Here is a 21,877-nt window from a genome sequence, read left to right as displayed (position 1 = left end):
CTCCTACCTAATAGCTCGTGTCGTGTGGTCCCATAGAAGGACAGGATAAAGACTAATGACAAATTCGATTGTAGATAACTACCGACTCAAGGTTTCAAGGACCTCTAAAGACTAGTCTGATATCAGGTATCATGTACAGGCAGTGCCTCGACCATTTGCCGCAGCGCAAGCAGTGTCGGCCTTTTATTTGGCTCTTCGTGCATGCATGCTTCGACAACGGCTCGGAGTGGTTCTGGAACTGGCCACTCGACCTGGCTTGCAATTGGCGCATTAGCATACACCATACACTTGATGTAATTTCCGATGTCATAGATGTCAGAACGAGTGGTCCATCCGGAGTCTAGTCCACCACTAAATGCAATTTCGGGAGCGGCCCTCAGACCCCAACGACTCTCGAGGTCGCAGATTACTAAGCGGCTGCCGTCTTGCGCAAAGAGACAATTACCGATGTGAAGATCTCGGTGAACGATGCCGAAATCGTGAAGACAGGCTAGCCCGTCGATGATATGGAGTATCCAGCGCTTGTAAATCGCCAGGGAGGAAAATCGCGCCAAGATGGCCCTCGTGGCCAACTTTTCGAAGACCAGCTGCCCGTCAGAAGATCTGCCAAGGAGGCGAACAAGGTGGTTGGAAAGAATAGACCCGGGACACGACCCGCCCTGACATGTTAATAGGTTCTCAATCTCGCTCCTGTATTTCCCCTTTTTGAGGAAATGCTTCGAAGGGTCGACGTGAACAAGTGGCAGCTGCATAACGAGATCTTGGATATCCTCGAAGTCATCTGGGATAGGTTGCGGTAGATTAGGGCATGTTTCGAGACTGCGAAAATGGTCGCCTTCAATTTCGAAATGACCTCCAACTGGAGGTAAGTTTCGCTCCAAGCGGAGAATTTGGCCAGACAATTTTCCTGGCATGTCGAAGAGGTGGACGAATCGTCCAACCTCGGTGCCATCATCATGCCAGAATCTCATAGACGGCCTTTCCCCCGGTACAGTCTCCATGTCTAGTATAGGTAGACCTGTAGGAGGGAATAGGTTGGATCTCTGACGCTTGTCCTGGTAGTTGGTTCGCAGTCGAATGACTTCGTGGCTAAAGTGGTCGCTGCTCGAGGTCATGATTGTTCAGAACCCTGGCTAGATCCGTTAGCGTGTGGTACTATAAGTGCAGCGAAGGAAGATGGAGTTGGTGTGCCGGTGGAAAGAGATTCGGTGAGGAAATAAACTGCTGGTCCCGTACGTACACCGCCTTTCAAGAGCACGATCTGTAGGCTTCGGACTATAAGCTAACCCTGAATCAGGGAGTCGGATGGGTGGACGGTATAGTTTGTTGCTGACTGTATGGAGCCAAGTGAACACTCCAAAGAGGTTTGTACCGTCGACGTCTCAAAGTATCAATGCTGCAAAAACGCTTGATCTGCTAAGATTGAACCGGCTCGATTTTACGTGAAACTCGTGGGTCTGCATTAACGACTGACCCGCTTTTATCCGATGGCCGTTTAGTTACACGCACGTACTACCAGTCCGTAAGTAGGAAAAAAAATACGTTAATCAAACGCGAGTACCCTGTCAGCGACAGCGACGTTTCTTTTTCCTCGCCTGAGAAGTACCAGGTGTAATGGTAAAGTAGGCCACTACGCTGGTCAAGCACGTCAATGGATGCCACTGATGACACTAAAGCCTGTGAGATACTTGGGAGCGTCTCCGGACGGGACCAAGTAAGCCCTGTATACCTGTGCCAGTAGAGACACGGCCTTTGTCTCGTTTGTCATGGTGGAAAATGTGACGAATGCGTTTCAATGTTGGAGAAATCCTGGGGGCGGAACCATTGGGATTTTTGAAATCTGGTGCTGTTTTTCAGCGCGATTGTAGGGTATATTGCCTGACATTGGCAATTAATGGTTGGTTCAAGGCTGTTGATACAATAACCCTAACCCTAAGCCTCGTCGGCCCCGTGCGGTGCAACAAAAGAAGCTTTGCGAAACATGACGCACACGCCTGCCATGGAATGAGCGCAGCATGGCATTCGCTTCAATAGCGTAACCCCCGGATTCGTAAACACTGCCTTGACGTGCTATGTTGAGACATATCCAGACTAGGATACCAAGACGAAGTACTATGGAGGAATGCCGCGTTTGGCTCTGCCTTAGAAGCTTGGTGGCGCTTATGTCTACTTATTTAGCGAGACATCAACATATACTACCGGTATTGACATGCCTATTGTTGTCATTTTCGGAGCGTGGTAGTAGATGATGCGGCGTTTGGGTACAATAGATGGATATCAAACCGTGTCAAAAACGTATCCCAACCACTCCTTTACGAGCCTCCTAGCAAGCTCGACACCGATAACGCTTTGTCCCAGACGTTGGCACCGTTGTTTCAGTCTGGTATTGAGTAACCGCAGGACAGTAATAAAAAAACTAATGCGCACCTTGAATCTGTCCCTTGTCCGCGAGCAATTGTTGCCAACGTGTCCAGGTGAGGCGCCAAGGTCGGGAAGTAGCCCGGGAAGATTGTTTGTTAAAAGTGTCCGCAGCACACGCACGAATCCAGCGCCCTGAACGCCGCGCCGGTCAAACCAGTTAAAACCATTGATTGTGTATATGGGCTGAAGCATCTACTCAAAATGTCTTGTCACAATGGCCTAACTAACGTCTTAAAGCCCATGGTCTTTCACATGTGTCGCCGCGGCGTTCAAAGACAGCACCGTATCAGGTGCACTGTCGATTTCTTGGATATGCGTTGGCGAAGAGACCATGATGTACCTGGAGACTAGGGCGTTGCACAGAGTCGGTAAGTTATATTCCACGCCTTGTGTGCACTACATTTTAACAAAAGACTATACCTCTTGGAAACCATAATGGAATATTCTGCGTCCGTTGAAGGGGTAGGTCCAAGCAGACGCACGCCTCTTGAACATGCGGATAAGAGCTTTGACTGCCAACTAAAATTTTATACTGTAAATACTACGAACGCTGGTCGATTGGGACTGAACTTACCAAGGTTCTCTCCGCTAACGCGGTTGAACTGCAAAGTAATACGACCAAGGAAACGACAGTTTCAATTAAAGAAATTGGCTGTCCTATCAAAGGTGGTAGCTATATTGAAGGCAAGTATTTGGTAAAAATACTGCATTGATGCATGATGTAGATGTTGGGGCGTTTGTTCCCGCGAAAGGGGATAGCTCAGAATAATTAAGAGCGGTCAAAATGGCGTGCCAGGAGATGGATCAGCCAATGCACTAGAGCGTCATTGTATCCAATATCTTCAAATTCCATGCTATAATAGACATTGAGATATATATCTCGTGATATTTAACAAAAAGGCCCTCGCATGTCAGAAACTAAGACCACCTCGAAAGAGGCCCCGCCTACTTCGAAGTGCCCCCAAATTATGCCTGTGGTTTTCTTCGCCATCCGACACATTGCTGCGGTCATGGTTTAAGACCGCTTCACTTTGTCACGCCAAGACTGGAAGGCCTTTTTGCGTTTGTCACATGCCGCCAGCCGCTGTCATAGACATGCGTTGCCACGTAATCTTCATGCAGCACCAATCACACTCCCTGAGAATATTTCCAATCCTGAGACAGTGAGGCTTTTTCCTGTAAAAGTGCTCATCTAGAACGTCCGCCTTCGATTTCCCCATCATTTACTTCTCTGAATCGCAAAAGGCCAGCAATAAACACTAGGATCGCCTCACATTTACATTGTAATTATACCGCAGAAAGCATCTGCGCGTTTATGTGCGTATGTCTGTTGATATTTGCAGCACAGCCGTCGGAAAGGCTCCCGAGAGTACCACTAGCAGCTTTGTCGATTCGCCCTCGCTAGGAATACCACATATAGCTGTTATAAGCTAGCTGGCGTATTTGTTGGAATGGCATCCGTCGTCACTGGTGCTGGACTCTTTGCCAGCTTTCGCAAGCTTGCTACTACTGATTGTACGCCTCAACTTCACATGGCATTTTCCGCAGACCACTGCTAATGAAGGCCGTGGTAGACTTCGTCTTGCTTGCTCTTTGCATGTCCATCGCGACTCTCGGGATAGAGACTATTAAGGATAGCCAGGGCGAGTCTGCCCACTACATGACCCTAAGTGAATGGGCAGCCGCGCAGCGAATTGCAGCCGATCAAATCATGAGCTGGTGGGATGTAACTGGCAGAAAGGAGAATGATATGGCCAAGATAATTGAGTCGGAGACGCCCTTCACGCCAAACCCCCAGCACAACGGAGCCAAGTACAGTGGATAGCAAGCCAGCAGCCCGCAGTGTGACAAGGGCTTAACCAAATCGTAGCCAGCATCGGCTTCCGGTTCCTCGAGAACATAGATGATCAGCATGTCGCTGCCCACACTAACCTCCTCAAGGCTCAGGGCGAATGGGTAGAACCGAGGATTCATCGTTCACTTGCTAATACTACCACCTGATCACTCTAGCTTGCCGAGTGTAAAGGGTCAAGCGGCCGGAACGGCACACGGCCGTACCGACTATCGCCAACTCCTGTGGCTTCATCGATTCAAGAACCTTATGCGGAGGCGTATCGGTAACATATATAAGGTACTGTTAATATAGTAGGGCATATGCAGGCTTTATTTTCTTCTTCATCTTGATAGTCAATGGCATTGTGACGATGGTCTAACAAGGCTCGGAACGTAAAGGTTCAAATTCAAAGACAATATCAAAGAGTGACAAAGGCCCTTGGTTTTCTAAGAGGAAGAAAGGGATAAGTAACTACTATATATACATTAAAGGAGCGCCTGGGCCTAGGTTCCTTACCCGGGCACGTGTTCTGTCCATGTAATAAGCAAGTCCTTTATTGTTAAGGCCCCTTTGTTGGGCTTCACGATTTGTTGGGCCTTTTACGTTTAACAGGCATAGGGACTAGTTAGTTGAACCAACTCGCCGGAGGACTTTCACACCGAGACAGTTGACTACCAAAACCCAACACAGCCAACAGAACCGACCCGAACTCCTCCACAGTTGCAACAGTCTAAGGACATACCCAGAACATGGATCTAACATTTCCTCCGGTATTAATATTGACACAAGAGCCCGGCTGAGGATACGCAATCCCGGTGGATGGGCCGCGGCATCCGCCATCCGAGAAGTATTGGATATTGTATGCATGAGGGCAGTTCCCGTCCACCCAAAAAGAATGTCTGTCATCCATCTTAGCGCATCGACCTTCCTGCGGGCTGGCCTTATCATAGTGGCCTGCATTGCCGTCACAATGTGAGCCACTGTATCCAATAATGCCAGATGCATAGGCATTAGTAGCCATTGCTACGAGGACGACAATGCCGTTGAACATCTTCATCTTGACAGTATATTCTATAGTGATGTTAGTTAGAGAGTTGGTATTATAAAAGAACATGGCCATTACTCACCAGGTTTGTTGCTTGGTTAAGACAAGGAGAGTTAAGAGGTAGTGTTTGGCCTTATGTGACGGGAAAGTGGCAGAATGCAGCATCTTATATACATTTCAGTACCAAGGAATATTGCACCCTGGCTCAATTTCTACCGTGATGCAAACCCGAGACTCGACATTATCTAACAATCTTGGCCGACATGGCCTATATAGCCCGATTTGGCAATAGCCGAAAGATAAACGATGCCGGATGCGCCACTGAACGACATGGTGTAACTCTCATATGCAGTTGAACTGAAATTGGGTAAATCCCGAGGCACGACGAGCAGTTAGCTCGGTTCCACATGGGTCGGACCTGTTGAGTTGCATGGAACATTGGCAATTGTACCACACAACACACCCAGAAACAGCACAACTGGATAACAGTCTAGGCTCAATTGGGTTCGTGGGACTATGCAGGTAAGATTCCGGCAACTTCCAGTTTCGTCCATCAGCTGTTCCATCTCTTCACAGCTAAGCAAGCCTTTAAGCTTTAATATTGAGACACACACATATCGGATAATATCTAAGCCCTACGAGCGAACGCACAAGGTAAGTCAAGTAAATGGGCATGGATTAGTTCTTACTTGGCCAAAATATCTCTGTTGACAACCTGGGCTATACTGCCTAGCCCCCCGACCTGTTAGTGCTCCGTCATACGGAGCATGCCTCTTTTGTGTAATTGCAGCTGCTATCGGGCAGAAAGAGGTCACAAGTTACTTCCACGTAGCATATTATCCCCACTATTGCATTCGGGAGAGTACCACGGCTAGAATATTTCCGACAATGCCAAGACAAGCATCATGTGTCCATGCCTGGTACATTAGCAGACGTCGTTCAACTGGATCAACGGCGGCCACCAGGAAAAACACAGGATAAATAACTCCTGCGCTATTCTGCTTTAGAGCCGACTCTTGAACCCCGCGTACGAAAGACAGTACAGCATTTAGCAAAGGGGTAGACTGATAAGGCGCTCGCCGCGTGGGACATGTAGGCATTAACAACGTAGGCTCGTACAGACTGGTTGCAAATCACGCTCTTCTGGGGCTTTCTTTCTCCCAAAGCGGCCGGTCTCCAGCCTGTATGGCTTCCTCCTTACCAATTTCCCCGCTGCCGCCGCTGGCTCCAACACACGGATTCGTTGGCTCCAGAGCAGAGCCGATTCGAAAAGCAGAATGGGGAGACGCTGCAGCCTCTTCGGCACTGGTTAGTCTACAAAGAAGGGTCTCCAAGTCATGGGCCTCTGCAGAGTTCATCATCCTTGGGGATACGAAACGATTTGTCGGTATTGTCTCTGGGTACGCTGTTCGAGGGCAGCCAATATGTCCGGCATCGATGTACATGGGGTGTGTTGGCATGGCAGGAAATGTAGTCCAGCCCAAAGCCTCGATGAAGAATTGCAGTCTCAGCATCTCTCGTTCCAAGGGCCGCTGGGAATCAACCTCATCCGCGAAATGCCCTTGATCATGGAAGGAGCAGGAGAATATCTTTGCTGGAATTCCTCCTTTCGCAGTGCCCCGAAGAATAATGTCAATGTACGTCTCATTACCCTAGTAATGGGATAATTTACTATTGCGCGACGGCCGGATTTCCAGCTGTACGAGCGAATTATCACGGACCGAATACAAACTCTTGTCACTGATCCCGATGCCGAGAAACTGCTGGCCGGGCAAGCATACTCTCTCTTCTCGCGTGTTGTCGATTACACCGACGCATCCAAATCCTGAACAATCAAGCTGTGGCCAAGATCCGGTGCCTGAAGACGCCAGTCAGCTCCTCGGAGACTACAGTCGCTCACATTTGTGGAACAGCGAGCCTGGATACGTTGATTCAGGTGGTCGGACTTGTCATCAACACGTGCGGTAGCTGTCGAACGGGGGAGGTCTACATTGCCACTACATGGAGAGCATCATTATCCAAGACTGTGACTTTTCCAACATGGATTCTTGGACAGTGTATGCCATGTCATCCCGTCGCAGTGACACCCACATTGCGGGCGACATGCTTGTCTTCACCAAAGACAACAAACTCATAATTACCGCCTCTGTTGTGCAGTTCACACGATATGACATAACCAAGCTCGAAAAAGTGCTCCAAGGAAGTAAAATTGATAGCCCTAGGCCCGCAGAACCGTTGTCATTGGCACCAAAGGTGACTCGCGGGGAAGTAGGAGGCAGCGGTGCCAATGTGAAAATACATATCATGACCATAATTACAAGGACGAGACCATAGTCATTACGGAGGCCGCGTCCATAATGCCCACCAAGAAATTGCAAGACGATACCCTCGGAAAACCTGGCTGGATATGTTCATTGCTGTTGGTTTGGCGAACCAAGTTCGCTCGCAACTGGAGGAAAACGCTCTGCAGCGAAACGCCCTGCCACTCAGCGCCTTGGCTGAGCAGTTTCTCCTACATGACTACAGCCTCGGACCGGAACCCTCAGAGCAGTTCTGTAAAAGCAAACAGCGAATGCCCTGCCGGGGCAGGACAGAAAATGCGGCTCGACAGCGCCTCCTGGATTGAATTTTCGAAAACTCTGGTGGTTCGCATGGCAATGTTACCGATATCGCATTGCTTCAAGACTTGGGTATCGGCTCTCTTTCCATCATTGAACTTCAGAGCGAAATAGAAATCTCGTTTGGGATAAAGTTTAAAGACGATTATCTGCACTTGCAGTCCGGTGTCGAAGAGATCATGTCTTGTGTCTCTTGAATATATTGACTAACCTTTTTGAGCTCAAGCGTCTGTAATTGATGGGCGTTTTGGTTGAATTTGGCATCTAAAGTACAAGACAAAGAGATAATAATCGTCTTCTTGGTAAAAAAAGCTCCAGCATGTCCAAGGCCATCTTCCTCACAAAGCACACAAGCAGCATCACTATATAATCGTCAAGGCTTTCTTCCGTATACGATGTATATTCTCTGGATGCCACCAACACGCTTCATTTCCTCGGCGGTGTGCTCGGGCAGACTCTCCAGTTGATCCCGCGGCATGGAAAGCGGCAAAGCTACATACCCTATGGTTAGTTTCACAAGAGAAAAGAAGAAAGCGGGCTAGGAACTGACCGCGAGCCATGGGTAAGAAACCCGCAAGTGCAGAACTAATCTGCCAAGTGCTTTTCTGAGCCATCTCTGGGTTGGGATTTAGCGCTCCTACCGGGACGTCAATTACTTCCTGGCGCACGTCTTGCATTCCGGCATCTTCAAGCCATTTCTTTATCCGAAGCGGGTAATCGTACCCAAAGCCATTGACGGTGAAAATCTCACGAATCATTGACTCGGCTCTCTCAAAGGCCCCCGGAGTAGGGGGGTTGTGGTCCTGTTCTAGGATCTCAACCCAGCCCCCTGGCTTGACAAGGTCGCACAGGTTTTTGACAGCCGTCGCGGCTGGGCAGTATTCACAGCCAGGTAGGACTAGTCGTTGGTGTACATAGTCGAAACTACCCAGCCAGCTCTGTGGCCAAGGCTTGTCTACCCGCTGAACCTGGAGCGAAATACCTCCAGGCGGAGTAGGCGGGAACATCCTCTCTACCGAGTCCGTTCCTATCAAGACGTTGTCTTTACATCGTAGGTATGCGCGAAGATCCACGAGCCATCGTCCTAATATGAATTCAGTACTGGTTGAGGTATAATGGCCTCCATAGTTGGTGTGGGCATACCATCTGCTGTCCCGCTATCCAAAATTCGCAAGCCATTTCGCCCAAGGTCGACTGGGGCAAACACAAGCTTGCCCATGGCGTCCAAGAAAACTTCATGTTGCGCAGCTAAACGAGCCACTTCCTCGTCATGATATTCTAGATGATATTCTCCTTCGGCTCTCGCCCTCACTAACGGGTCCGCGTCTCTCACGCCTGCCGAGTTGTCCATTTGTAATGTATTTGGGATGCTTGTCTGGAGTGACATGAGGTACTCTGAGGCTTAATGAGTTTAAAGCAGCTGTTGAAATATCGTATGCACGTAGCTAAGCCTGCTGAGCCTCTGACCAAGATGTCCAGCATAGACTGGTTGCCTCACCAAAGGGGCAAGTTTAATCAAGTTTTTGAGACTATGCAATTATCCGTCCAATGCGGCATTTTAGGAATTTTACTCTTATCACAGAATCATTCGATAATAAAACTTTATGTACGAACGACGTGTCATTGCAGCATACCCCAGAGCACTCGTATAGACTTAACAACGCAGGAATAACAAGCACCAGATATAGCTATTATGTAACGAACGACGAGTTTCTCCACGCCATATCCTCGGATTAACCCCTCTTCGTCGCAGGTGGGTGGAGGCGGCCAAGATAAGGGCTGTGTGTGGATTTTCATGACAAGACGCGTATGCGGAAGCAACGAATTCGGCGTTTCCTATTTGGAAGTTTCGAATGGACCCATATAGTAGATTTAGATTAATGTGTCAACGTATAGGAGCTCACGCAATCGCAATCAGGCAAGAGACATGCCCGTTGGACCTTCATCATCTGGCACTTCGAACAGTTTTCACGGCCTTTGACATTTACAATTGAGCCTCATCACACAGATTGGAAGCTGTAATGAGCAAAATGACAATGGACTTTTCATTTTCGAGCCATACTCCAATAGACGGCATTTTTGGCGAAACTAGGATTTCAGCTATTATTTATTCCTTTGTCATTGTACTGGCGATTGTTCCGGTGTGCATTTGGTACACAATCGCAGAGGGAACCGCGGGAAATCGTGCAATTTCGTATCTAATCAGCGTAAGAACTTCAAGGCACAGACTGGAATCCATGTATATTAATGTTTCATCGTAGCTTTATCTTTGTTGGCGGTATCCGATCAAATCAACTGATGGAAAGACTCCTCTCCCGACAGCCTCGTACACGTTCCCCAACGGACAAGGCAACGTCGCCAAGTTTTTGGAAGGTGAAGAAGGGTCGCGTAAATGGCAACAGGAATTAGGGTCAATGTATCGAATTTGGACGGGGTTCGACTCAGAAGTGTAAGTTGACAAGGATTCAACATATCAAAAAGCCCGTGGTGTTCTGACACATTTGCAGTGTCTTGATGCGGCCAGAACAAGTGCAAACTGTCTTTAAAGACTCTCATTTGCACGTCAAAGGTGAATCTATGGATTCTGGCTGGCTCTGTGGGCAGGTTCTCGGAAATTGTCTAGGTCTGTTGAATCAGGGAGAGTGGGATACAGTTCGTGCACCTTTCGTCAACACTTTTCATCGCAATCAGTCGTCATCCTACATTCCACTGATTCAGCGGAGAGTGGAGAGACACTTTAACAAATTGGAGGAAGCGAAAGAACAGAGCGACAAGGTCTTGCTAGTCAAGCCTTCTAAACATCTCAAGTTGCTGCCTCTTTGGATACTATGTGATATCATCTATGGTGATCTCACGGCAGCGATGGAGCTCCAGTTTGAGGAGATTATTCCCCTTCGAGAGACACTCTGGTGCCAGATCATGAACGGTGGTGTTTCTCGATTCTCTCTCAGTCGATTCCTGCCAATTTCGACCAACGAAAAACTGAAGATGTTTAAGGAGAAGTGGACTCGCTTCAACGATCAAGCTTACGACAGGGCTAAGCAAGCTTATCCCAGCCATCCGATTGTCGGGTTGTACGATGCTGTTGAGCAGGGGGTCATGTCCAAAACCCAGCTACTTCACACTCTTGACGAGGCACTATTCGCCAATCTAGACGTCACAATTGGGAATTTCTCCTGGATCCCACTTTTCCTCGCTGCACATCCGGATGTTCAAGACGATCTGCGGCTGGAGATAACTGCAGCAAGAAAGGAAGACACAGAGGACTTGTGGTCTCAGTATATTACGGGAAGCTCGACGTTGCTGATGGCTTGCGTGCTTGAATCCGCACGTCTCAAACCCATGGCACCCTTTTCCATCCCACAGGCTGCGCCAACTGACCGTGTCGTGGATAATTTTGTCATACCCGCCGGCACAAACTTCATTGTGGACACGTATGCCCTCAACGTTCTCGATCCATACTGGGGTAAAGACAATACCCAATACCGACCGAGGCGGTTTTTAGAAACCAAAAGCGCCGGCGAGATGCGCTACAGGTTCTGGCGCTACGGCTTTGGACCAAGACAATGTCTCGGCAAAAATGTTGCAGACGTGGTGCTTAAAGTGCTGCTTACGCACATGGTGGAGAATTATCGCCTCAGGCTTTCGGCTGGAGATGGTACGAATATTGGGGATTGGGAACGTGTGGTTGGCTCATGGATAAGCTCAAGCAACTCCACCATTATTTGCGAAAGAGTAAATTGAACCCGTCTGTGAATCTGGAACACGGTGAATTTTCCGATGTGAGAGTGAGGGGAGAGGAGAGAAGAGAATCATTGAGCTATCAGTCATATTCTAGCTTTTAAGTAAGAAAATGAAAAATAGTTGGGGGAAAAGGCACGGCACAGCCTGCGATGGCAACTAATCATCAATGTGAATAATATGCCCGTGACTTGACATTTTACGAATGGTGGGAAAATTAGGAGAAGAAAGGCAGGCTGAAGACACTGGCGATAGCGACAGCTAGTATATCAATTGCTATTTATCTGGGGGGCAAGGGTCGTCGATGACCAGATATTGGATGCGAGACTTGTCCTCGAGTTAACACTCTGCAAGCTAAACCGGTACCAATTCCATGGCACAGGGCCAAGCGTTTCTCAAATCATACTTGTGGGCAATTTTCCAACCGCTCTGCGCAGCAAGAGAATCCCACTCCCATTCTTCTCTCTCCAGACCATTTGCAGCCATCATCACCGACAGGTCTGCCATGCGAGACAAATGGCCGGATCGGCCCTTTTTCAGCAAAATCTCGAGCAGCACAAGCCTTGATTTTGGGCCAGGGATAATTGCTTTGCGAATGTTCTTCAAAATAGTGACGACATCATTGTCCTTCCAGTCATGGAGACACCATTTCATGCAATACACTTCATAGCTGGGGATCTCCTTGAAGAAATCCCCAGCGTGCAGGTTTTCTGTGCTGACCCTGTCTCCCACGTCTCGGTACAGGCCGTCGGGGTCACAGAAATTGGCAACTGCTTGGTTGATAACCTCGGGGCGATCAACGATGCCACCGCGCAGATTTGGGAACTTCCGGAGCAACATGGCAATCAGCCCGCCGCCGCCACCGCCAATGTCGACAATGAGTCCACCGGCGACCTGCTCCCAGGGATAGTCTGCGAGGATACCCGGAGCTTGTGCAATGGCGCCGCCGCCCAGCGTCCTGTGCACACGATCCAGCGATCCCTGTGCCGCAAACCAGGAGAACATATCCAAGTCGGTGTCAAAGTTGATCTGAGACGGCATTCGCTTCTCGCCCTGGCGGCAGGAGGCTGGGATCCCACGCGCCATGTCGTAGAACTCGTTGCCGTAAAGGTCAACCCAGTTCCTCCAGCCGGTCCAGTGATCCTTGAGCAGCAGGGTCGAGCACTCGTTATTGGAGTAGACGGCAGTATCCTGCTCATAGGAAAAAATTCCTGCGCTCTGCAGAACCCGCATGACCTGTTTCAGCCTGTCCTCGCGGGCGCCACATGCTTGGGCGAGTTGGGCGACGGTGAGCGCGCCCTGCTGCTGAAGGATGTCGGGGACGTCCAGCTCGACCGCAGCATTCAAGCACTTGCAGTTGGCCGAGCCTGCAGGATGGCTAAGTACGTCTTGGAAAACAGCTGGGGGAGGGAGGTAAGGAGATGGAGGCGGACAAACCTAGAAAGTGGTCGGCAAGGATGACTGTTCGCGGTTCGAGCAGCAGCTTAGTTTCCTGCAGCAAATCAACGGCCTCAGTTGACAAGTCGTAGAGGTGTTTTTCCGGGAGTTCATCTGGGCTGTGCAGGCTCTGCGTCAACTCTTGCCTACAATCACTGCCCAGAGTCTTGAGGGCAGTGCGCAGGGCGCCATTCAGCTCAGTGAGCGCTGTCTCGATGTCTCCGATGGCCATGATGATAGTAGGGACAGTGCTAGTGCCTGGTTGTATTGGCAGCTGTGAGGGTGTTCAACAAGAACCAAAGTCTTGGAGGAAGTATTCCGTGAGCTGGTGGAGAGTTATCACGCTCTGCCCCGAAGCCATGCTCCATGTCTATACCGCCATGTTTCTTACGTCCTGCCTGAACGAGGCATCTCCGACTTGGCGTCTTCGGCGTCGCTATTCTTTATTTGGCATGGCGTCAGGCGGCCCTACATATGCAGGTCCGAGACTCAGCCACCGGCCGGCTTGAAGACCGCACGTCGGCGTCGGGCGGTACGAGGCATCCGGGCGGAGAACGGGACATGGATCACCAGAGGTCACTCCGAGCACTGATCTGCAGATCCACCGCGGCTAACGATATTGCATCTACATTATGGCAAGGGAATTTGGTACCTTTGTGTCGTCGGCGGCTAGGGATGTTGTGGTGTTATCTTGCCAAGCTCGGCTCTTTTGATTCGAATATTTCTTTATCGAGGTATTGCTGTAGAAGATGAAATATCCACCGCATGCCACAGTATAGCCGAGCAAGATAGATTATCAGGGCCCGCAGTGGGAGGCCAGGAGATCCTGTGTTGTGACCCCATTGCTTCCGGGAGTTATAGGACTCCGTGCTGTGCATATATCTATCTGCTATCACATCATATACCGTAGGTGCTCAAAGTTATATAGTTGCATGATAGCCAGTCATCTTATTCTGGCCACATCACCTGGGCTCCTGCAGAAGGCAACTGGTCGTGATATGGATCACTGTCGTGCCACCATGGATAACATCATCTTATCCGAGCTTTCCAAAGGCCTTAAGATATCCAAGCACGAGATCACCCCTAACTCAACCTTCCATCGAGCTGGTGGTGATTCCATTACAGCCTTGCGTGTCTCCGCTGCCTGCAAAAGGCAGGGTGTATCTATCAACGTGTCGTCCATCCTCAATAGTCAAACCATCTCTGAGCTACTGAAAGGCGCAACATGGCTTCCCGGCCACGAGGAAACTTTCACACCAGAGGGGACGACCGAAAATAGACACATCATTGGGGACAGAGATGCATCCGCATCACCGAGTCTTGACGCTGCTACCCCTGACAACTTGTCTTCGGCTACGACCAGCACAAATGGCACGAATGGCATCAACGGAATCAACGGCATAGATGGTGCGCATGGCAACCCCGGTATAATCAAGACGCATGACTCTCAAGGCATGCAAATGCATCAGAGAAGCAGCAGACGTACCGACGCCGGTGTTTGCAAGATGATGTCTCTCCAATCTTCTCTCGTGCTGGACACTAGGGCAAGGCCGGGTAACAATGTTATTAGCTATTTTCAAGAGTATTTGTACTCGCCGGCCCTAGTTGCCACTTTGAAACGGGCATGGCAACAAGTCATTCGGTCGGAGCCTATTTTTCGCACCGTCTTCGACGACGAAATGTTTTGGGACGACGGAATGGCCCTTTTCTCATGGTCAGAGAGCATCCACCATGACGAAGGACAGTTTGAGCAAGAGCTCCAGTCCACCAGCACACCGGGGATGCTGGATCCGGCGACGGAATTCAAGGTAGTGACCCTGGTGGGGAAGAAGAGCGTCCTTGTCTGGCACGTCCATCACGCTCTCGTTGATGGATACTCTGCGCACTTGCTCCTGCAAAAGGTTGACACGGTGATGAATGGCGGCCAGATTAGCCAAGGCTATTCTTTCGCCGACTTGGCCCGCGGTTGGCAAATGTACCAGGCTGTATTTCAGCAACAAGCGACAGGATTCTGGAGAGAGTACTTGACGGGCATGACGGCCGTCAACAACGATCTACTACTGCCACCGCCTCAGGACCAGCATCATGGCGACACGCCGTCGTCAGGTGTTGCCACCTTTTCCGTACCTCTGCAAGGTAGCCTGCGATTCGCCCAAGCAAATGATTTGCCACTCTGCTCTATATATTACGCCGCCTGGGCACTGACTCTCTCCATTTACACCGGGTCAGACTCTGTTATGTTTGGCGTCTTGTTCGCCAATAGGTCGCTCCCGGTTCCCGCCATTCGAGATACCGTCGGCCCCATGATGAATACCCTGCCGCTGTTGTTGTGTCTAGATCGGAGAAAAACACTGAGAGACCTTCTTCACTACACGGCTGAGCGCCTATCCAAGCTTCGGGAATATGAGTGGAGTGTTCCCGACGAGCGCTGCCCGATGACATCGGTCTTGGCCATGCAGTATGACTACGAGGCCAATACGGATCCAAAGTTTCAAACTGAATCCTGTTATACTAGACTGCAGTCGAGCATCCCCGTAAATTTGTTTCTTGGTCCAAAGGACAGAATCCAGATCAACTACGACAAGAAACTTTATGACCATTCAGACATTGACAAGCTGGGTCAAATGTACACTCACGCTATCGGTGCTCTTATAGGGTCCGAAACAATTCTATTAAATGAGTATTTCAGGCGCCCTCTCCCACCCGGCATGTGGAAGGAAATCATGTTGAACGGCAACTGTTCATCAACCCAAAGTCGGTGTCAAGGGGAAGAAACACTGACGAGCCTCTTTGATGATCGTCTTGAAAGCATTCCGAGCGCTCCCGCCGTCATCAGAGGGGACAGCTCAATTACCTATGCTCAACTTGACGAGGCAGCCACAAAGGTGGCGTCCAGCTTGTGCAAGACGGTATCTCCAGGTGACGTCGTATGCGTCCACGCTGATCGCTCCATCAACTGGATCATTGCCATCTATGCAGTCCTCAGGGCTCGGGCAGTGTATTGTCCTTTGGATCCGGCCATACCTGCAGAGCTGAGGGATACCTATTTTCAAACCTCCGGAAGCGGACTGTTTCTGTCCACCTGGGACGTATGCAAAGACAAGAAACCACAGTCAACGCGTCTCTGCTATTCTGTGGAGGAGCTTCTACATCGCGCGGCAAACCCCTCCGATGTGTCCACTCTCTCACAAAGACCCACCGCATCTAAGAAGGATACAGCATACCTTTGCTTTACCTCTGGCTCTTCTGGCCTGCCCAAAGGAGTTGCATGCACTCATGAGGGGATTGTGGCCTTTCAGAAAGACTACGACGCTCGTCTTCGCATGCGGCCACATCTCAAAGTAGCCCAAATCATGTCTCCGGCTTTCGATGGAAGCATACACGAGATATTTTCCAGCTTGTCTTATGGTGGAACCATTTTACTCAGCGAGACAGCCGACGTATTGAGTAATTTGCAGAAAGCTGATGTTGCCATGATAACCCCGTCAGTCGCGAAACTATTGAACCCTCGCGACTACGAAAATCTCGAGGCCGTATGTCAACACAAGCCTGTTAACTTTAGTCTATCCCCAGTGCTGATATTGAAAACAGATTTACCTGGTCGGGGAGCATCTTCCACAAGCTGTTTGCGATGCGTGGTCTGCCGTGATGCCCGCCTTCAATCTCTACGGCCCAACAGAGTCCAGTTGTGGTTCGACTTGTAAAAGGCTAGTGTGCGGAGAGAAGGTGACCATTGGATGCCCTGTGCAATCAACGCGAATCTACATCTTGGACCAGCACCAATGCCCGCTTCCTCCTGGAGTTATTGGTGAACTCTATACAGCGGGGGTGCAGGTCTCGCGGGGATACATTAAACGGCCAAAAGAGACAGCAAGAAACTTTTTAAAAGACACAATTTGCCCCGAGACGAATCAAACAATGTACCGAACTCAAGATCGTGGTTACTGGAATCAGTCAGGAGAGATTTGTCTTCTGGGACGGTCCGATAGACAGATTAAGCTGCGAGGCTTCCGTCTTGACCTGGACGATCTCGAAATCAGAATGGTTAAAGCCTCTAATGCCACCTCGGTAGCCCTTGCTCGCAAGGAGGATATACTCGTGGCAATGATACAGCCTGAAATCACAGATATCGCCTTGTTTGAGGAGGCGATCAAAAAGGTGCTTCCGCCACAGGCGCTGCCTAGACTCATCAAAGCCGTTGAAAAGTTCCCGCTGGGCAATGCGGGTAAACTGGACTACAAGGCGATTTCAACAGCATTCTCTTGGGAAGAGGCAGAGGCACCGTCCCCTGATCCCTCTGTGTCGCCATCAATCGCCATAGACCACGTGAGAACTAAAATTGCTTCTGTTTGGCGAAGCGTCCTGAATCTGGACGATGGTCAGACGTTAAATGAAGATTCAAGCTTTCTGGAGCTCGGCGGTCACTCTCTTGAACAAATCGCCCTGTCCAGTCGCCTATCCTCCGCTCTCAACACGCGAGTCACTCTAGCCGACGTGATGAAAAATATAACTTTCGGCGACCAGGTTAAAAGGTTTAGGTCCCCTGCTTCACATTCCGCCAACGGTCAACTAGTCGCTGGGTCAAGGCCTACTGGGCAACTCACTGGCGTCGGCGGCCAAATCGAAGCTGCATGGCGGTCTTTGCTATGTCTGGATAGCAACTACTCTCTCAATTATGATTCAAATTTCGTAGAGTTGGGTGGTGATTCAATCCTTCAGCAGAAATTGACTTCTTTCCTGTCTACCATTGGACAAGAGAGGATACCGTTGCTCGATGTCATCAAACGCCCCCGTCTAGGCGATCAGGTCGCTCTGCTCTCCGCTTCCCATATTGACCGTCAGGTGGGCGAGTCTGGGCCAAACACTGGCTCAGTTTTAGGCCACAGCACTTTATCTCCGATCGAACAAGAATGGCTTCAAAAGTGTAAACTGGACAAAGGTTCTTCCTCATTTAACGTGAATTTTGTCTGTGCCTTGAGCCAGGATTTAGACATCAAGCGGTTGGAGCGGGCGTGGAACAAGGTGCTAGCACGCCATGCCATCTTGAGCTCTATTTTTCCAAATGATCACAATCGGGTGCATTCCAAAACGCCACCCCGAGTGATTCTCACAAATAACATTAGTATTCGGCAGGAGGTCAACCGAGAATTCAAGTTGCATGAGGAGCTTCCCATACGCGTATTTATTTCACCGACCGCCCTTGTCCTAGTGGCGTCGCACATTGTTTTGGACCTTACAGCTTTGAACGTCATTCTCTCGGATGTTCAGATCTATTGGAATGGCAAGAGTCCTGACACCGTGCCGAGGGACTATGGCCAGACAAGTCAGTGGAGCCGCGATATTTCTCAAGACAACATTGATTTCTGGGGCCATCTTTCAGATTTACTCCCTTACTGTGCACCAACCCGCCTTAACTACGGTGGAAAGTCTCGGGTTTGCAAAATACTGCCAGAGACTTTCCGGGCCATGGTTCATCTTTCTACGAAACACGGTATTACACTACACCAACTTTCTTTGGCAGCAGTTGCGCTTGCAATCCGACATGGCGGCCCTGATGGCAGGTCTGCCGTCCTTGGTTCGCCGTATCTTAATCGTGGCGTGGAAGACTTTGACACTGTTGGCCTTTTCCTAGAGCCGTTGGTAATACGTGTTGACGACCCTTGGTCAAGTAAAGCAGATTTAATCTATCGAAGCAATAGTCAAGAGGACCCCTGGACTCTGGCGTTTTGCAAGAGAGTGGCTACGGCAAGCCAACAGGCCCTTTCTCACTCTATGCCCTGGAACGAACTCCTCAAACAGCATGCTGTCGTGTCGGATCACCCAAACGTTCCTTTCATCGAAGCAATGGTGACGTTTCATGATAACCGTGGACGGGAACCGCTTTCCATCGACGGGACTCAGCCATTGTACACATGGTGCGAAGGCGCCAAATTCAAAATCATGTTTGAGTTCCTAGCTCTCAACAGCGACACCGCGATGCTAAGAATGGAATATGACACCCTGTTGTACAGTGAGACTGAGGCTAGTTATATTCAATCCAGGGTGATAGCGGCCATTGATGGGCTCACACAACAGTTGGACAGAGCAGGAATTGAAGACAAAATGCGGCAGGCCACGCTGAGCCAACAACACCCGAGCGACGACGGAAGTAAATATTTTGGCGCCAAGTTGGCCGAGTTGTAAACTTGTATTTACCCTTGTTGTAGCTTAATACTGGCAAGTTGCTGTGTTCGGTAGCTGTTACGTCCGTGGTTTCTGACAATTTTTCCTCCTTTTCATTTTTCTGTTGACCGATTTGCCAAAGTTGTACAAATCTCACCATGCAGCTCAAGAGTTTATTTCTCGGTCCTTTCTTATAGAGTGTGCTTACTGTGTCCGGCATTCGCAAACGGTCACTGGCTGGTAAAAGTTGACAAACCTCGGCATGTTTCCTGAGGGTGCATGTGTGCTCCATCATTTGAAGGCTGCACAGCGAGGGTGGCGGAGCATCGGAGCGCCCGAATAGTGTCTGGTGGCATCAAGCAGATAACCAGACGGATCATGATCGGAGCGCTACGGCGACATGGGGTCTGGTACTTGGAGAATCTCTAATGGAGGCCTTGAATATCCGATACCCTCAAGATATATTACGACGCTTAAGTACTAATTGAAGTGGTCCGGGTGTGGTTGTAAAGAAATCAGTTGCTCCCGTAAACATTCTGGAGCCATCCTCACCAGCGGCGAAAGCAAAGTCAAATTCCGTGACCATCATCGCCGCTAAAACCTGAATTTCCATTAAACTCAAATTCTTGCCAAGGCAAGACTTTTTTGCCTATATAATTTTAGTGCCCGCAGTCATGTTATATTTGTTTTAGACAGGGTGGTGCTGACCAATTGCCCATGGAACAAACGCGTTTTTATTCAATATTAAATTCGGTTGCGTGGTGAATCGCTCAGGAATCCATTTCTCCGGTTGAATAAAGTACCGTGGATCTAGATTATGATTAGAACTTATTCCTCTTTCTATTTAGCCTTTTCTTTCCATTTTTTTCTTCGTCCCCATATATATCTCACCTCTCTCTGATGTCGATATTCGCCAAGAATTCTCGAATAAGAGCAAGGTACTCGGGATTTTGAATCAAGTAGTACATCATGTTTATCAGAACTTGGCGGACAGGATCACTAAATAAAATCAAACTATATTACTAAAAGGGGAATTGGCCGACAAAAGCAACGTACCTGCCCGCGATAATAACAAGTACAAAATCTCCCAAGACATATCGCCAGTTTTGCTCGACTCCCCCGGCTTCCTGGGCTGCGCTAAGACCATGGCCAATAATATTTTGACGCTTATTCTGGTTATTCTATTTCCATAAGTGTTAGCATTATATGGCATCTCTACTAGATCCCGGATTGTAAACCTTGATATTCCTCTCCAACTCGGCGTGTGCCCAGGAAAAAAACTGCTTGTAGTACTTTGTTCTTTCGATGAATGGGACACCCATTAATAGATGCTTGAGCCACGGCACTGCTGCCAACGGACCCAGAAGGTAGTGTGCCGAATAATATAATCGCAAAACAGGATGTTCTCCTTCAGTGAGGTTTCTAAAGTCTATACTTAGACCAAATAAACCCATTACGTCGAATGTATAATACTCGAGCCAAGAGGAAATATTGATGCTTTCATGTTGACGATTCCGAAATTGATTTACAATCTCTATGGCTTTCGAATAGATTAACGGCTCTGCTTTTTCTAATGCTGGTAAAAACGTCGGTTATTTTCTCTATAGCTCTATAGGGAAGCAGGGTGAACAGCTTACATTTAACGCTAAAAGCTTGACCCCATATTTTCCGCCGGTAGGCGTGAATCTTTTCGTCTCTTGTGGAATCTAGAGATACCATTGGTTGAACGATGTCGTAATAGGCTGCTTTTCCACACTTGGATTCCGGCCTGTGGACTTGTGTATACGCCTCTAACCCAAACACGGTGGCCTCACTCGGACCTGTGAATTTGCAAGTTGGTACCAGTCATACATTGCGTGCTGCTCTCGGGATAAAAAAAACGAGTGCGAAATATTATTTTTAAGTATGACATACCTGTCCTCACCATATTTCCATACTGTACTCGAAGGAGAGCCTACTCAGCCACAACTTTCGTTCTCAATCGGCGCGGCGCCATGACTTGCTTGGTGTGAGGAGCATAGACTGGAACCCGCAGGTGGCCCAGTGGCGGCATATCTTGAGACTCGGCGAGATGCCGTGGTTGAGAGACCATAAAATAGCTGGTGAGACTGTTTTCCCGGGCGCCGGGTATGTCGTCATGGCCGTGGAATCCCTCAAGCAATTAGTTGAGAGATCCGTGGCTGTAAAGGGTATTTGGCTTCAAGAAGTGGCATGCTTGCATCCGATCCGGTTCATCCAGGGAGCAGAACAAGTTGAAACACAACTCACTATTTCTTCCCCAAATCTCGTTAGTGGAAATAGTGTATTATTACAGTTTCGTATTTTCGTTTACGAAAATGGAAGTTATTTGGAGTGCGCGAGTGGGCTGATTGGCGCCGTCGTTGATGCCAAGGGGCGTGACCAAATTATCTGCATTGGCCCATGGAATTCGAATGATTGGTTCCAAAGAATCTCATCATCTTGCTAGGGAGTTGAGATGGATCCTTACAACGTAACTGGTGCATCATCAGTCACTTATGGCCCGGCATTTCAAGGCCTCAGACAACTGCAGCTCGGCAAAACAGGCCAAGTCATCGCCCAGCTTAATACGGAAATCTGGGAGTCTGTGAACCCTGAATC

At 49.2% G+C, this 21,877-nt stretch overlaps 7 protein-coding genes across 7 annotated transcripts; 3 read left to right on the top strand and 4 right to left on the bottom strand.

Annotated features, from left to right (window-relative positions):
• Positions 1-122: 122 nt before the first annotated feature.
• G6M90_00g080950 (uncharacterized protein) lies at positions 123-1,115 on the bottom strand (the record flags this gene model as incomplete). The annotated part of the gene is made up of 1 exon (XM_014683959.1): positions 123-1,115. One exon carries the CDS (start codon positions 1,113-1,115, stop codon positions 123-125), a length of 993 nt encoding a protein of 330 aa, XP_014539445.1.
• Positions 1,116-3,872: 2,757 nt separating this feature from the next.
• G6M90_00g080940 (uncharacterized protein) lies at positions 3,873-4,542 on the top strand (the record flags this gene model as incomplete). Its single annotated transcript, XM_014683958.1, has 4 exons — positions 3,873-3,936; positions 3,996-4,238; positions 4,292-4,377; positions 4,432-4,542. The coding sequence occupies 4 exons, from the start codon at positions 3,873-3,875 to the stop codon at positions 4,540-4,542; spliced, it is 504 nt and encodes a 167-aa protein (XP_014539444.1).
• Positions 4,543-8,291: 3,749 nt separating this feature from the next.
• psoC_1 (Methyltransferase psoC) lies at positions 8,292-9,137 on the bottom strand (the record flags this gene model as incomplete). Its single annotated transcript, XM_066131166.1, has 3 exons — positions 8,292-8,410; positions 8,469-9,002; positions 9,062-9,137. 3 exons carry the CDS (start codon positions 9,135-9,137, stop codon positions 8,292-8,294), a joined length of 729 nt encoding a protein of 242 aa, XP_065987533.1.
• An 811-nt stretch (positions 9,138-9,948) lies between these two features.
• Positions 9,949-11,662, top strand: aclC (Cytochrome P450 monooxygenase aclC; the record flags this gene model as incomplete). Its single annotated transcript, XM_014683956.1, has 3 exons — positions 9,949-10,125; positions 10,180-10,367; positions 10,426-11,662. 3 exons carry the CDS (start codon positions 9,949-9,951, stop codon positions 11,660-11,662), a joined length of 1,602 nt encoding a protein of 533 aa, XP_014539442.1.
• Positions 11,663-12,013: 351 nt separating this feature from the next.
• On the bottom strand, positions 12,014-13,328 carry aclM (O-methyltransferase aclM; the record flags this gene model as incomplete). Its single annotated transcript, XM_014683955.1, has 2 exons — positions 12,014-13,026; positions 13,097-13,328. The coding sequence occupies 2 exons, from the start codon at positions 13,326-13,328 to the stop codon at positions 12,014-12,016; spliced, it is 1,245 nt and encodes a 414-aa protein (XP_014539441.1).
• Positions 13,329-14,115: 787 nt separating this feature from the next.
• Positions 14,116-19,279, top strand: aclP_1 (Nonribosomal peptide synthetase aclP; the record flags this gene model as incomplete). The annotated part of the gene is made up of 2 exons (XM_014683954.1): positions 14,116-16,629; positions 16,688-19,279. The coding sequence occupies 2 exons, from the start codon at positions 14,116-14,118 to the stop codon at positions 19,277-19,279; spliced, it is 5,106 nt and encodes a 1,701-aa protein (XP_014539440.1).
• Positions 19,280-20,145: 866 nt separating this feature from the next.
• G6M90_00g080890 (uncharacterized protein) lies at positions 20,146-20,712 on the bottom strand (the record flags this gene model as incomplete). Its single annotated transcript, XM_066131165.1, has 3 exons — positions 20,146-20,257; positions 20,315-20,439; positions 20,497-20,712. The coding sequence occupies 3 exons, from the start codon at positions 20,710-20,712 to the stop codon at positions 20,146-20,148; spliced, it is 453 nt and encodes a 150-aa protein (XP_065987510.1).
• Positions 20,713-21,877: the final 1,165 nt, after the last annotated feature.

The sequence above is a fragment of the Metarhizium brunneum genome, chromosome 5 (genome assembly GCF_013426205.1).
Source record: "Metarhizium brunneum chromosome 5, complete sequence".
Classification (NCBI taxonomy): Eukaryota; Fungi; Ascomycota; class Sordariomycetes; order Hypocreales; family Clavicipitaceae; genus Metarhizium; species Metarhizium brunneum.
The sequence above is the reverse complement of the archived record's forward strand: the minus strand, read 5'-3'. Positions and strand labels throughout refer to the sequence as shown.